Below are 13,515 nucleotides of genomic sequence, written 5' to 3'. Positions count from 1 at the left end.
GGCCTAGCCGTTCTCATTTTATGAATTACTATACATTTTTTACAACATTTTTATATACATATATAGCTGAATTGTAATATTTATAGTATTTTTCCACAAAAATAAAATAAACATTGAGCAGCTGACCATTAGCAGATGATTAAAAAACAGCTGATCGAACATGCTAAATGTTGCTGGGAAAAATTCTTTCATTATGCCTGTCTGCGTACTCCATAATTTGTAATAATTATTACAAATGTTTCAAATTTTGACAGTTGTATAAAGGAAAAGTTGCCGAAATTTTTGTTTCAGCAACATTTAGTAAGTAAAAAGACACACCAAATAACAGCTTTGTCTTCGTACTTACTAAATGTTGCTGAAACACTTTTTTCAGCAACTTTTCCTTTATATAATTGTCAAAATCAGAAGCATTAGAAATAATTATTACAAATTATCGAGTACACAGACAGGCATAACTTTTAGCAATTTCTCAGCAAACAACTGTCAAAATTGTTCTCTAACTTCGCTCTCTTTTACTGAACTTTTGTGTAAAAAGACAGCATTTAGTAACATTTTGTAATAATTATTACAAATTATCACGTAAAAAGACACCCCTAATGACTGCTCTATTTTGAAAAAAGTTGAAGATACATAGTAATATTCGAATCAATCCGGAATCCTTCAGGATTTTAAATTGGTTTATAGTACTATTCGATCTAAGTTTTAGCACCAAAAAGCAATCCCTCAGTTTAGTTCCTTCCTTCTTACCATTCATTTTTAATATGGAATATAAAAGCATCTAAAAAAAGAACGAAATCGGTTGATTCCTTGGAAACCACAGTACCAAATACTGACTATTAGATAAGTTTGTCTGTCGCTTCTCTCTGTAGGTTGCAGCTAAATCATCCATATGCAAATCGCTTTGTCATCTCCGTCTCGTACTTTTTTTGACATCCACCAAAGAGGAAAACTTTTTTTTCTAAATTATGGGAGTTGTGGTAATATTTTCCAGTGATTTGCAAAGCAAGTTAAATGCCAGGGGTTTGCTATGCATAGTCAATTACTTTGGCGAATTTCTTCCTATGTATTGCCAAATGATGTCAAATACATTGTATGTATTCTCAAGAAGAGTATTCTTTTCCATTGGTAACTGGTGATTATGTCAAGATTAAAAAGAAAATATTTTTAATAAAATTTATTTTTGGCGGAATGGGAGTTTGATTGACATAACCTTTCATTATAGACCACTTGTGACCTCAACACCTGTTTTTCGCTAAAGAAAACGACAAAACAATTGACAATTTTATGAGCTTGAAGACAGCTGTCATTGCCACTAACTCACCTAAGACCACAGTGTGATACTTAACCTCAATTATGGAGTATTAGGAGAGATGTGGAGAGAGAAAAGTGTGGGTCTCTCATTAGATTGTAAAAAGACATTTGTTCTCAAACAACTACGGCTGGCTTCAGTTGCTTTGTAGTCATGATGGAATAATAAGGTGTAACGCCAAAAACAGCTGATCTTCATACCAGTTGTCAAAATGCGTTATTGTGAATAAAATCACATACAAAATGTAAACAAGCAATTCACAGTAATGCAATTAAATTAGTGATTCTTAGATCGAGTTCCCCACTACTGCAATTTCTAATATGGAACTTGATCTAAGAACCCCTAGTTTCATACAAAGCACCTGACGTTTCGGAAGTCAGCTTACATATCAAAAATGAGTTCCACATACACATTTTTCCAAAATGTACGGTGACAAAAATATGGCAGAAACATCAAAAAACTAAAAAAAAAATCCAAATTCGGCGTCCTAGCCAATCTGAAGCGTGCAAACATGTTGCACATTTTAGCTCGCCCAAAATTTGTCGTGTAAAAACGTTTCTAAAGAGAAAGCTAGTCCATATTTACATTAGGCAATTTTCCTTGCGGCAATTGTCAGCTTGATGGAGAGAGGGGTGAGGCATATGGTAGCCCTTTGCCGCTCAACACCCTCTCTCACCTAAAAACTGACAATTGCCGCAAGGAAAATTGCCTAATGTAAATATGGACCTATTCAACGCCATTTTTGTTTAAAGAGAAGTGAACATTTTGCCACCTTTTAGTGTTCGGAAACGCGTTTTTAGGAAAAATGAGCAAAATTTGTTAAAATTGTAAAAACTTTTTTGTTCTGGAACGCAACTATCTATCCATTGTGTCACAAATACATGGTGATCTGTAGATTTCTTTATTATTGCCTATATGAAACACCCTGTTTCTGAGTAAATCACCTTGTTATCTCTAGATTTTTTTTATTATTTATTTGGTGTTCTTCTCGGCGAAGAACTGTCAAAATGATGTGTTAACAGAAAACATCCAATTGGATTTAGTTAAAATTCTAGCCAAATATCAAACAGTAATCTGACAGTCTATTAATTATGAGTGAAACGATACACCCTGTGTTAATTACATGGTGATTTGTAAACTTTTTTTAGTATTTTAAGTATGAGACACCCTATTTTTAGAGCTGTTTATAATAAATGCATATTTATAGATTTAGAAATCCCCTAAATATGCTTTATCATGCTACATTATATGCCTGTATCACAACAATTAGCTTTGGGTCCACACGCACACCTTCTTTCCTTTACATAAATTACAACCACAATACTTTAACATAACCTATCTTTAAGCAATACAAATAAGCTAACCTCACTTTAGTCTTAAGAAAAATTTTTGTGCAACCATACCACCCATTTATCATTATTTCATACTGCACTGCAGCAGCACCCCCTTGCTTCCCACCACCTTATGCACCTTACCTTTCATCTCACATATTCTTCTTCATTTCTTTTCCCCCACCATTTTTCCCATTAGGTAAAGAAACGAATGCCTTGAATACCTCAACATGTTCTGATTCGGCCGTGACCAGACGTCGGCGTAAAAATGTTAGCAGCAAACTCACCTCATCATCGGAATCGACGACGGGTAGTGAAAATCGTTTGAATCGTTTAAGTTTGGCTGGAACATCTGTATATGCTGGACACTTGTCATCATTGGTTTTGGGAAAAATCAAATCGCTGTGGAGTGTCAATTCGAATTCATCGGAAGGCGGCTTAAATCAATTTACAGGCAGGATACATGTTTTCTACATCATATTCTCAGCTAACATAGAATTTATTTTTGTGTTTTTGTTTTTGCATGCATTAATTATTGTTTTTGTTGTTATGTTTAATAATTTTTAAGAAAACATTTGTTAAGAGAACTCGGAGTCTTCTGCTCCATTTCTTTTTGGTAATGGGTTTGAGATTAATGGATTTTACTGCTCCGTTTTTCTTGGGCCTCTTTTTTAGATTTAAGTTCTTTAAAGGTCTGGGTACATAAGCTGCCTTACCTGTTTGCATGCTTCATTTCTGACATAATAAAAATAAGAGAATAAAGAAGAAAAGGGCAACCTAGTTCGAAATTGTCTCGGCCTTCTTTATTCTTTTATTTTTATTATGTCAGATGTGAGGCAAGTGAGTATTCTTATGTACCCATGCCTTTAAGGCCTGGGTACATAAGCTGCTTTGCCTGGTTGCCTTGCTTTCCTGCTTCATTTTTGAGATAATAAAAATAAATGAATAAAGGAGGCCGATCAAATTTCGAACTGGGTTGCCCAGAAGCAAGCAAGGCAACCAGGCGAGGCAGCTTATGTACGTAGGCCTTTAGGTCTCGGTACCTAAGAAGCTTCGCCTGCTTCATTTCTGACAATAAAAATAAAGAATAGGGCAACCTAGTTCGGCCTTCTTTATTGTTTTATGATTATTATGTCAGAAATGAAGCAGACGAGGTTTCTTATGTACTGAGATGATCATGAATGTAAACTCCCCGAAAGCTTTGTCTTTCTGCCGTTTCAACTTAAAGGAGAAAGTGAGCAAACTCGCGGGGATTTGATAATCATGATTAGGCTGTGGGTCTTTCGATCGATTACTTCATTGCATCGGGTTTGAGATTAATGGATTATTTCCTCCATTTTTCTTGGACCTTTTCTTAGTTTTAAGTTTTGCATTGTCCTATCGCATGTCCAGAATGTTTTATCATTTACCATTTTCATGTTTAAACCCAATTTACACTGTCACCAGTTTCGGGAAGATTCGTTACTTTTTCGAGAAATGAAAGTGGCAACTTTAATGAGGCATTGTACTAAAACCCGTTTGATGTAAATGCTCTATTAGTTTTTCTCAATTATTGTTTTTTTTTGTAACACCCTGTTTATTTACATGCTTAAGACTTTTTTGTAACACCCAGTTCTCTGTTTATTTTCTCTCTCTTTATAGGTAGCGATCACTTGGGTAATGAAGCGGAGAAGCAAAAGGACCAACTGCGAGCCCGTTTGGGTTTATTATTGGACCATGATCAAAATGGCAATGCCACCAATACCACCACCAGCAGTAGTTCATCACAAAACATTAGCCCCGAACAGACATTGGCCACCGGCAGCTCTGGCCTTTCCGTGGATCATTATGGTGGCAGCCAGCTATCTGTGGCCACCAAAGATGATACCTATAGCTTAAGTGGAAAAATGAAAGCATGTTCGTTAACGGATAGTAACGGCTATGAAATTCTACCGTTAAAGCCACGTAAATCGGTGGCCAGACGTTCGGCACGCTCTGCCCAATTGGGCGCCAATAGCAAACGAAATGCCATTTATAAACCTGCAGCTTTACAACAACAACAGCAACCACCTGCCATTCAACTGCCTTTGAAACCGTTGTTCTTTGAGGTTCCTCTGCAGGAACCAGATCCACCATTTATTGGGCGCCAATGGTTAATTAGGGAATTGGCCAATACCCTGACGGCCACAGAGACTCCAGGGGTTTTGATAAATGGCAATCCTGGTACCGGCAAGACAGCATTCATATTACAATTGGTGGAATATTCTTGTTTTGGTAGACGCAATGCTGCCGCCACTGCTGTGGATAACGATCCGGATGGTATTTATTATCAAATAAGTTCGGTAACAGACCGGCTAAGGTCTCTGGCCTCCTATGTGGTGGGTTATCATTTTTGCCAAGCCGATGCCAATTTAACATGTTTGGTGCCCGATTTTGTCCACTCCTTGGCTGCCCAGCTGTGCCAGGCTCCACAATTGGCTGCCTATAGGGAATATCTGCTCAATGAAACCCATTTGCAGGACATCTTGAGTGTCAAGGAGTGTATTGCTGATGCTGAAAGAGTTATGCGCATGGCCATCCTAGAACCCTTGACTATCTTAAAGAGAGCCGGAAAAATACCTGCCAAAACTTGCATTATCCTGGTGGATGCCTTGTGTGAGGCAGAATATCACCGGCCCGATCATGGCCATACCATTGCCACATTTCTTGCCAAAATGACCCAATATTTCCCCTCATGGTTAAAGGTGGTGGCCACGGTGCGTACACAAATGTTGGAATTTGTCAAGGGGCTTTCCTATACCAAAATGACCCTGGATAGCTGGGCCTCAAATGATCTGCTGCAAAAAGATATGCTGGACTACATAACCTTCCGGGTAAATAATTCCAACGAAATACAAAAGAATGTGGCCGTGGTCAAGGATCACAACACGGGTCAGCTGAAATTTATTGGCCATCTGCAGAGCCTAACCAAGGGCAGCATGTTATATGCTAAACTGATACTCGATCTCATTGAAAAGGGTCAATTGGTCATCAAGTCTACCAGTTATAAGGTTCTACCCATTTCTCTGGCCCAAATATTCTTGCTGCATTTCAATCTACGCTTCCCAACTTCGTGTAGCTTTGAAAAGGCTGCTCCAATTTTGAATGTTTGCCTGGCTGCCCTGTATCCCTTGACCCTTAATGAAATCTACTACACCGTGTGCGCCATGAAAACCGATGAAGTTATGCCCTGGGATGAATTTATGCAGAGGTTTAAGCTGCTCGATGGTTTCCTCATCAAAAGGATCGACAATACCTATATGTTCTTTCACTCCTCCTTCCGGGAGTGGTTGATACGCCGAGATGAGGGAGAGTCTCCCAAGTTTTTGTGTGATTTTCGTTTGGGCCATGCCGCCATTGCATTCCGTTTGTCACGGCTGCAGGCTCCCCTGGATCCGGAACAGACAATGGAATTGGGTCATCACATGTTGAAGGCCCATATCTATAGGAATAACCAGGGACCACAATCGCCGCGGGATATGCAATCTTACTGGGTGTCCACGGTGTCGGATAATGTCTCAGCGGCCTTGGGTTCGCTGCGCAATGTCTATAGTCCCAATTTGAAGGTGTCACGTCTCATCTTATTGGCTGGTGCTTCGCCCCACTACCGCACGGAGTTTATGGGTGATGCCACCATCCTCTGTATTGCTGCCTATGAAGGCATTGTGCCCATGGTTAGCTTGCTGCTGGAATTTGGTGCTGATGTGGGTCTGACCAATAGCCAGGGATGTACTCCCTTGATTTTGGCTGCCATGCGAGGTCATTGTGATGTGGTGCGTTTGCTAGTGGCGGCGGGTAGTAGTTTGGGTCAATGTGATACCACCCAGCGTTGTGCCTTGGTTCAAGCGGCCCGCATGGGTAGACTTAATGTTGTGAAATATCTGTTGGCCTGTGATTGGACTCCTAGGCCCAACTCCACGGATGTCAGCCTACCCACTGCCATACATCAGTCTTTGATTGCAGCTGCTTCGCAGGATCACATTACTATACTAGAAGATCTGGTGGATATGGAGGACATCGATGTTAATGCCATTGAACCCTGTTCCGGAGAATTGGCCTTGACCTCAGCGGCAAGAAATGGTTGTTTGAATACCGTGGAGGTTTTGTTGACACGTGGAGCCAATATTGATCTGCACAACAAACAGGGATTCACCGCCTTGGGTCTCTCTGTCAAGGAGGGCCATTGGGCTGTGGCTGAAAAGTTGCTACAAAGTGGAGCTGATCTCGATGAGCCGGTAACATCGGCCAGGAAAACAGCCCTTATGATTGCTGCCGAAGAGGGCCATTTGGAGATTCTGGAAATGTTAATAGAAAGAGGTGCCAACTTAGAGACACAAGACCACGAGGGATTCACTGCTCTTTCCTGGGCCTGCCTTAGGGGGCGTCAAACAGCTGCCAAGATTCTCATCGACAAGGGATGCAATAAAAATCATGCCGATAACAACGGGCGTACAGGTCTCGACTTGGCGGCGTATCAAGGTTCAGCTCACTTGGTGCAATATCTAATGGATCAGGGTGCGAACATTGAACATGTTGATGTTAATGGTATGCGTCCATTGGATCGGGCAATTGCTTGTCGCAACATACAAGTGGTACAGGTGTTTTTGAGAAAGGGAGCCAAATTGGGCCCCACCACATGGTCCATGGCTATGGGTAAACCGGAAATATTAGTGGTGCTATTGAATAAGCTGCTGGAGGATGGCAATGTCCTCTATCGCAAGAATCGTTTCCATGAAGCCGCTCATCGTTATCAATATGCGTTGAGAAAAATCTCGAATTTGGAAACCCTTTTGGAGCGTAGTGCCATTTTTGCCCAGCTGAGAACTAATCTATTGTTGAATTTATCCCGATGCAAGAGGAAACTAAATGTAAGTATTTTCGGGAATTTTTGAAAAACTGAAAATTAACCAAATTGGAAGGGAAAAAGGTTGGGCTAGGTTTGAGTGATAACCAAGAAAAGTTAGGTTAGACCTTGGCAGGATGGGAAAATGGATTTTATATTTCTGGATGGAAGATTCCTTAAAGTGAAATTTTCTGTGTTAATTTAAAATATAAAAGTTTGATAAAAAATAGTGAAAAAAGTTGGGTTATGTTCGACTGAAATTCACGAAAAGTTGGGTTAGATTTGAGTGATAACCAAGAAAAGTTAGGTTAGGTTTTAACAGGCTACCAAATTAGGCCCTATGAAGAGATTTCTTTTTTCGGGAAGGGTTCTTTATAACTGTAAACTATAAAAGTTAGTAAGAAATAAAAAAAGTTGGGTTATGTTCGACCGAAACCCACGAAAAGTTAGGTTAGGTTTGAAAGGCTATCAAAATGAGGTCCTATGTGGACATTTGTTTTGCGGGAAGGTATCAAATTCTTTGACAATGTAAAGTACAGAATTAAAGCAAAAAAAAGTTAAATAAAAATTAAAATAATCACGAAAAGTTAGGTTATGTCTTTGTTAGGTTTGAGTGATAACCGATAAAAGTTAGGTTAGGCCTTGGCAGGATAGGAAACTGTATTTCCTTTTTCTGGATGGCAAATTCCTTAAAATGAAGTTTTCTGTTGTAATTCAAAATATAAAAGTTTGGTCAAAAATAGTGAAAAAAAATTGGGTTAGGTTCGACTGAAACTCACGAAAAGGTTGGGTTAGGTTTGAGTGATAACCAAGAAAAGTTAGGTTAGGCCTTGACAGGATTGGAAAATGTATTTCCTTTTTCTGAATGGCAAATTCCTTAAAGTGAAGTTTTCTGTGTTAATTTAATATATAAAAGTTTGGTAAAAAAAATAGTGAAAAAAGTTGGGTTAGGTTCGACTGAAACTCACGAAAAGTTGGGTTAGGTTTTAACAGACTAGCAAAATGAGGTCCTATAAAGAGATTTCTTTTTTCAATAAGGGTTCTTTATAACTGTAAACTATAAAAGTTAGTAAAAAATTAAAAAAAGTTGGGTTATGTTCGACTGAAACCTACGAAAAGTTAGGTTAGGTTTAAAAGGCTATCAAAATGGGGTCCGATGTGGACACTTGTTTTGCAGGAAGTATCAATTTGTTTGACAATGTAAATTACAGAATTAAAGCAAATAAAAATGTAGAGTAAGGTCGGATTAAAATAATCACGAAAAGTTAGGTTAGGTTTTAAGAGGCTATCAAAATGAGGTCATCTGTGGACGTATATTTTACAGGAAGGTTTTAGATTCTTTGGCAATATAAAAAATATAAAATTAAAAAAAATAAAGAAAAAGTTTGATTAGCTCCAATTAAAAATCACCTGAAGTTAGGTTAGGTTTTATTAGGACTGAAAAATGAGGTTCAATGCGAACATTTTTGTTTAACGAAGGTTTTAGATTCTGTTTCAGGAAGATTTTAGATTCTTTGGTAAATTAAAAAATTACTTATAGTAGACAATTTAATAAAAAATTGAGGTTAGGTTCGATTTAACCAGAAAATGTTAGGTTAGATTTTATCGGGATAGCAAAACGTAATCCTATGCTATCATTTCTTTTACAGAAAAGTTGTAGATTCTTTGAAAATATAAAAAAAAAATTTAAATTAGAAAAATAAATAAAACAGTTGGGTTATGTTCGATTAATAACCATGGAATGTTAGGTTAGGTTTTAACAGGCTATACAAATGAGGACATCTGTGTATGTTTATTTTACAGAAAGGTTTTAGATTCTTTGGCAATGTAAAAAATAAGATAAAATTAAAAAAAAATAGGGAAAAAGTTGGGTTAGCTTCGATTAAAAATCACGAAAAGTTAGGTTAGGTTTTATTAGGACTGAGAAATGAGGTCCAATGTGAACATTTTTGTTTAACGATGGTTTTAGATTCTGTTTTAGGAAGATTTTAGATTCTATGGTAACTTAAAAAGTTATATTAAAGTATACAATTTAATAAAAAAATGAGGTTAGGTTCGCTTAATAACCCCAAAATAATAGGTTAGGTTTTATCGGGATAGCAAAACGTAATCCTATGCTATCATTTCTTTTACAGAAAAGTTGTAGATTCTGTGAAAATATTGTTACGGAATTAGATTTAACTAATCTCCGTGTAGACGTTGTTTTATTCCCCGATACGATTGGTATCAAATAAAACAGGGTTCGTTTTAGATTACGTTTCTACAATGCTTTATTTACTTTATTACACTTATTCAGAACCGACCTTAATTACAAAGCACACAGCAAGTCTCTAGTTAGCACGCAGCTCTTATTTAACCGATCTGTTCAGTTCAACGCTTAAAACACAACTCAACTCGTCATTGCCAGTTCCCCTGTATTTATATCCCATAGTGTCCCTGTTCGAGAAATATCTAGAGCATATGGCAACACCTCGAATCTGCATTCGCACTAAGCGAACAACCATACTCACATACATACATGGGGGGATGATCAATGACGTAATTACAACAACAAATAAATGCAAGAAAAGAAGTAACAAACTAAACGATAATTACATGATAACGACTAGAATGATGAAGAGAGTTCTACATGGTAGTTGTTGTTGCTTAAATAAAATAACTGCGTAATAAAACGTTACGTTACAATTCAAATTTTTAAATTAACGGAAATTAAACTAAATTAACTTAAACATATCAGTTACATTCGTAACAATATAAAAAAAATTTGTAAAATTAGAAAAACTAAATAAAAAAGTTGGGTTATGTTCGATTAATAACCACGAAATGTTAGGTTAGGTTTTATCAGGATTGCAAACTGTAGTCCTATGTGAAAATTTCATTTATGGTAAGGTTTTAGATCCTTGGACAATACAAAAAATTGTATTAAATTAGAAAATTAAATAAAAAATTTGGGTTAGGTTCGATTAATAACCACCAAAAGTTAGGTTAGTTTTTATCGGAATAACAAAATGTGGACCTATGTGAACATTATCTTTAAGGGAAGTTTTTAGATTCTTTAACAATTTAAAAAATTATATTAAAGTAGAAATTTTCATAAAAAGTGGGGTTACGTTCGATTAATAACCACGAAATGTTAGGTTAGGTTTTATCAGAATAGCAATGTGAGGACCTATCTGATAATTTCTTTTATGGAAAGGTTTTAAATTGTTCGACAGTACAGAAAATTGTATTAAATTAGAAAATTAAAAAAAAAAAGTTGGGTTAGGTTCGAACAAAAACCACAAAAAGTTAGGTTAGGTTTTATCGGAATAACAAAATGTGGACCTATGTGAACATTTTCTTCAAGGGACGCTTTTAGATTATGTTACAACGTTAAAAATTATATTAAGGTAGAAAATTTTCATAAAAAGTGGGGTTAGGTTCGATTAATTACCACGAAATGTTAGGTTAGGTTTTAGCAGGATTGCAAAATGTGGTCCTATGTGAAAATATCTTTTATGGGAAGGTTTTAGATCCTTGGACAACACAAAAAATTGTATTAAATTGGAAATTTAAATAAAAAAGTTGGGTTAAGTTCGATTAATAGCCACGAAAAGTTAGATTAGGTTTTATCGGAATAACAAAATGTGGACCTATGTGAACATTTCCTTTAAGGGACGCTTATAGATTATATTACAACGTTAAAAATTATATTAAGGTAGAAAATTTAATAAAAAAGTTTGGTTAGGTTCGATTAATTGACACGAAAAGTTAGGTTAGGTTTTATCGGAATAACAAAATGTGGACCTATGTGAACATTTCCTTTAAGGGACGCTTATAGATTATATTACAACATTAAAAATTATATTAAGGTAGAAAATTTTATAAAAAAGTTTGGTTAGGTTCGATTAATTGACACGAAAAGTTAGGTTAGGTTTTATCGGAATAAGAAAATGTGGACCTATGTGAACATTTCCTTTAAGGGACGCTTTTAGATTATATTACAACATTAAAAATTATATTAAGGTAGAAAATTTAATAAAAAAGTTTGGTTAGGTTCTATTAATTGACACGAAAAGTTAGATTAGGTTTTATCGGAATAATAAAATGTGGACCTATGTGAACATTTCCTTTAAGGGACGCTTATAGATTATATTACAACGTTAAAAATTATATTAAGGTAGAAAATTTTATAAAAAAGTTTGGTTAGGTTCGATTAATTGACACGAAAAGTTAGGTTAGGTTTTATCGGAATATCAAAATGTGAACCTATGTGAACATTTCCTGTAAGGGACGCTTTTAGATTATATTACAACGTTAAAAATTATATTAAGGTAGAAAATTAAATAAAAAAGTTGGGTTAGGTTCGATTAATTGACACGAAAAGTTAGGTTAGGTTTTAACAGGATTGCAAGATGTGGTCCTATGTGCAAATATCTTCTATGGAAAGGTTTTATATCCTTGGACAATACAAAAAATTTTATTAAATTGGAAAACTAAATAAAAAAGTTGGGTTAGGTTCGATTAATAACCACGAAAATTTAGGTTAGGTTTTATCGGGATAACAAAATGTGGACCGATGTGAACATTTCCTTTAAGGGACGCTTTCAGATTATATTGCAACGTTAAAAAATTATATTAAGGTTGAAAATTAAATAAAAAAGTTGGGTTAGGTTCGGTTAATTGACACGAAAAGTTAGGTTAGGTTTTAACAGGATTGCAAAATGTGGTCCTATGTGAAAATATCTTTTACGGGAAGGTTTTAGATCCTTGGACAATACAACAAATTGTATTAAATTGGAAAATTAAATAAAAAAGTTGGGTTAAGTTTGATTAATAACCACGAAAAGTTAGGTTAGGTTTGATCGGAATAACAAAATGTGGACCTATGTGAACATTTCCTTTAAGGGACGCTTATAGATTATATTACAACGTTAAAAATTATATTAAGGTAGAAAATTTTATAAAAAAGTTTGGTTAGGTTCGATTAATTGACACGAAAAGTTAGGTTAGGTTTTATCGGAATAAGAAAATGTGGACCTATGTGAACATTTCCTTTAAGGGACGCTTTTAGATTATATTACAACGTTAAAAATTATATTAAGGTAGAAAATTTAATAAAAAAGTTTGGTTAGGTTCTATTAATTGACACGAAAAGTTAGATTAGGTTTTATCGGAATAACAAAATGTGGACCTATGTGAACATTTCCTTTAAGGGACGCTTATAGATTATATTACAACGTTAAAAATTATATTAAGGTAGAAAACAAGTAAGAACAGACTATAGTCGGACGGGGCCGACCATGTGATACCCTATACCACTAAACGCGTCTTCTTGGGATAAAGTTATAAGATGTGCATTAGAAATTTTACCAATTTTCACACAAAAGTTTTGATCAATTTAACCCGCTAAATATTATCCGATCATACCGTTGACTTGCACGCTACTTCTTCATCTCAAACCAAAACTACGTTTAAAATTTCGCGCCGATCGGACTATTATTGCAACCTACAGAGCGGCTACAAAATCGAGCAAAAATTTTGTTTTTGGTCCATTTCATCCCTTTAACATTTCACGATCATCGCCAAAAACTAATCAGTTCTATTCTGGTCCAAACCCGACCTCCATACTAAATTTCGTGACAATCGGTCCATAATTGCGGCCTCTAGCTTGATTACAATTTTTAATGGACGGACAGACGGACGGACGGACGGACGGACGGACACACATCGCTAAATCGCTTTATCTCGTCGAGATATGAAGTTTGGTATACCACATGAGGGGTCTACGACGAATATTTCGCGGCGTTACATGAATTTTTGGGAAAACAAACTTATTATACCCTTTTCCACATTGTGGTATAGGGTATAATTAAATAAAAAAGTTGGGTTAGGTTCGATTAATTGACACGAAAAGTTAGGTTAGGTTTTATCAGAATAGTAAAATTTGAACCTATGTGAACATTTCCTTAAAGGGAAGTTTTTAGATTCTTTAACAATTTAAAAAATTATATTAAAGTAGAAATTTTCATAAA

At 35.9% G+C, this 13,515-nt stretch overlaps 1 protein-coding gene across 11 annotated transcripts in view; it reads left to right on the top strand.

Moving 5' to 3' along the window:
- The window catches only part of rols (zinc-RING finger and ankyrin repeat domain-containing protein rolling pebbles), a 256,019-nt gene that overhangs the window by 239,186 nt on the left and 3,318 nt on the right, over positions 1-13,515 (top strand). For 10 of the 11 annotated variants that reach the window (XM_073983117.1, XM_073983119.1, XM_073983122.1 and 7 more), the window contains one exon: positions 4,282-7,526. In XM_073983117.1, the coding sequence (XP_073839218.1) occupies positions 4,282-7,526 (3,245 nt within the window). Of the gene's footprint in view, positions 1-2,839; positions 3,095-4,281; positions 7,527-13,515 lie in introns of all 11 variants that reach the window. The other variant, XM_073983128.1, reaches the window with a different exon arrangement.

This window comes from Musca autumnalis, unplaced genomic scaffold (assembly GCF_047663935.1).
Source record: "Musca autumnalis isolate F117 unplaced genomic scaffold, ASM4766393v1 scaffold_4, whole genome shotgun sequence".
Classification (NCBI taxonomy): Eukaryota; Metazoa; Arthropoda; class Insecta; order Diptera; family Muscidae; genus Musca; species Musca autumnalis.
Note: the sequence above shows the minus strand (reverse complement) of the source record. Positions and strands in the feature narration are given on the sequence as shown.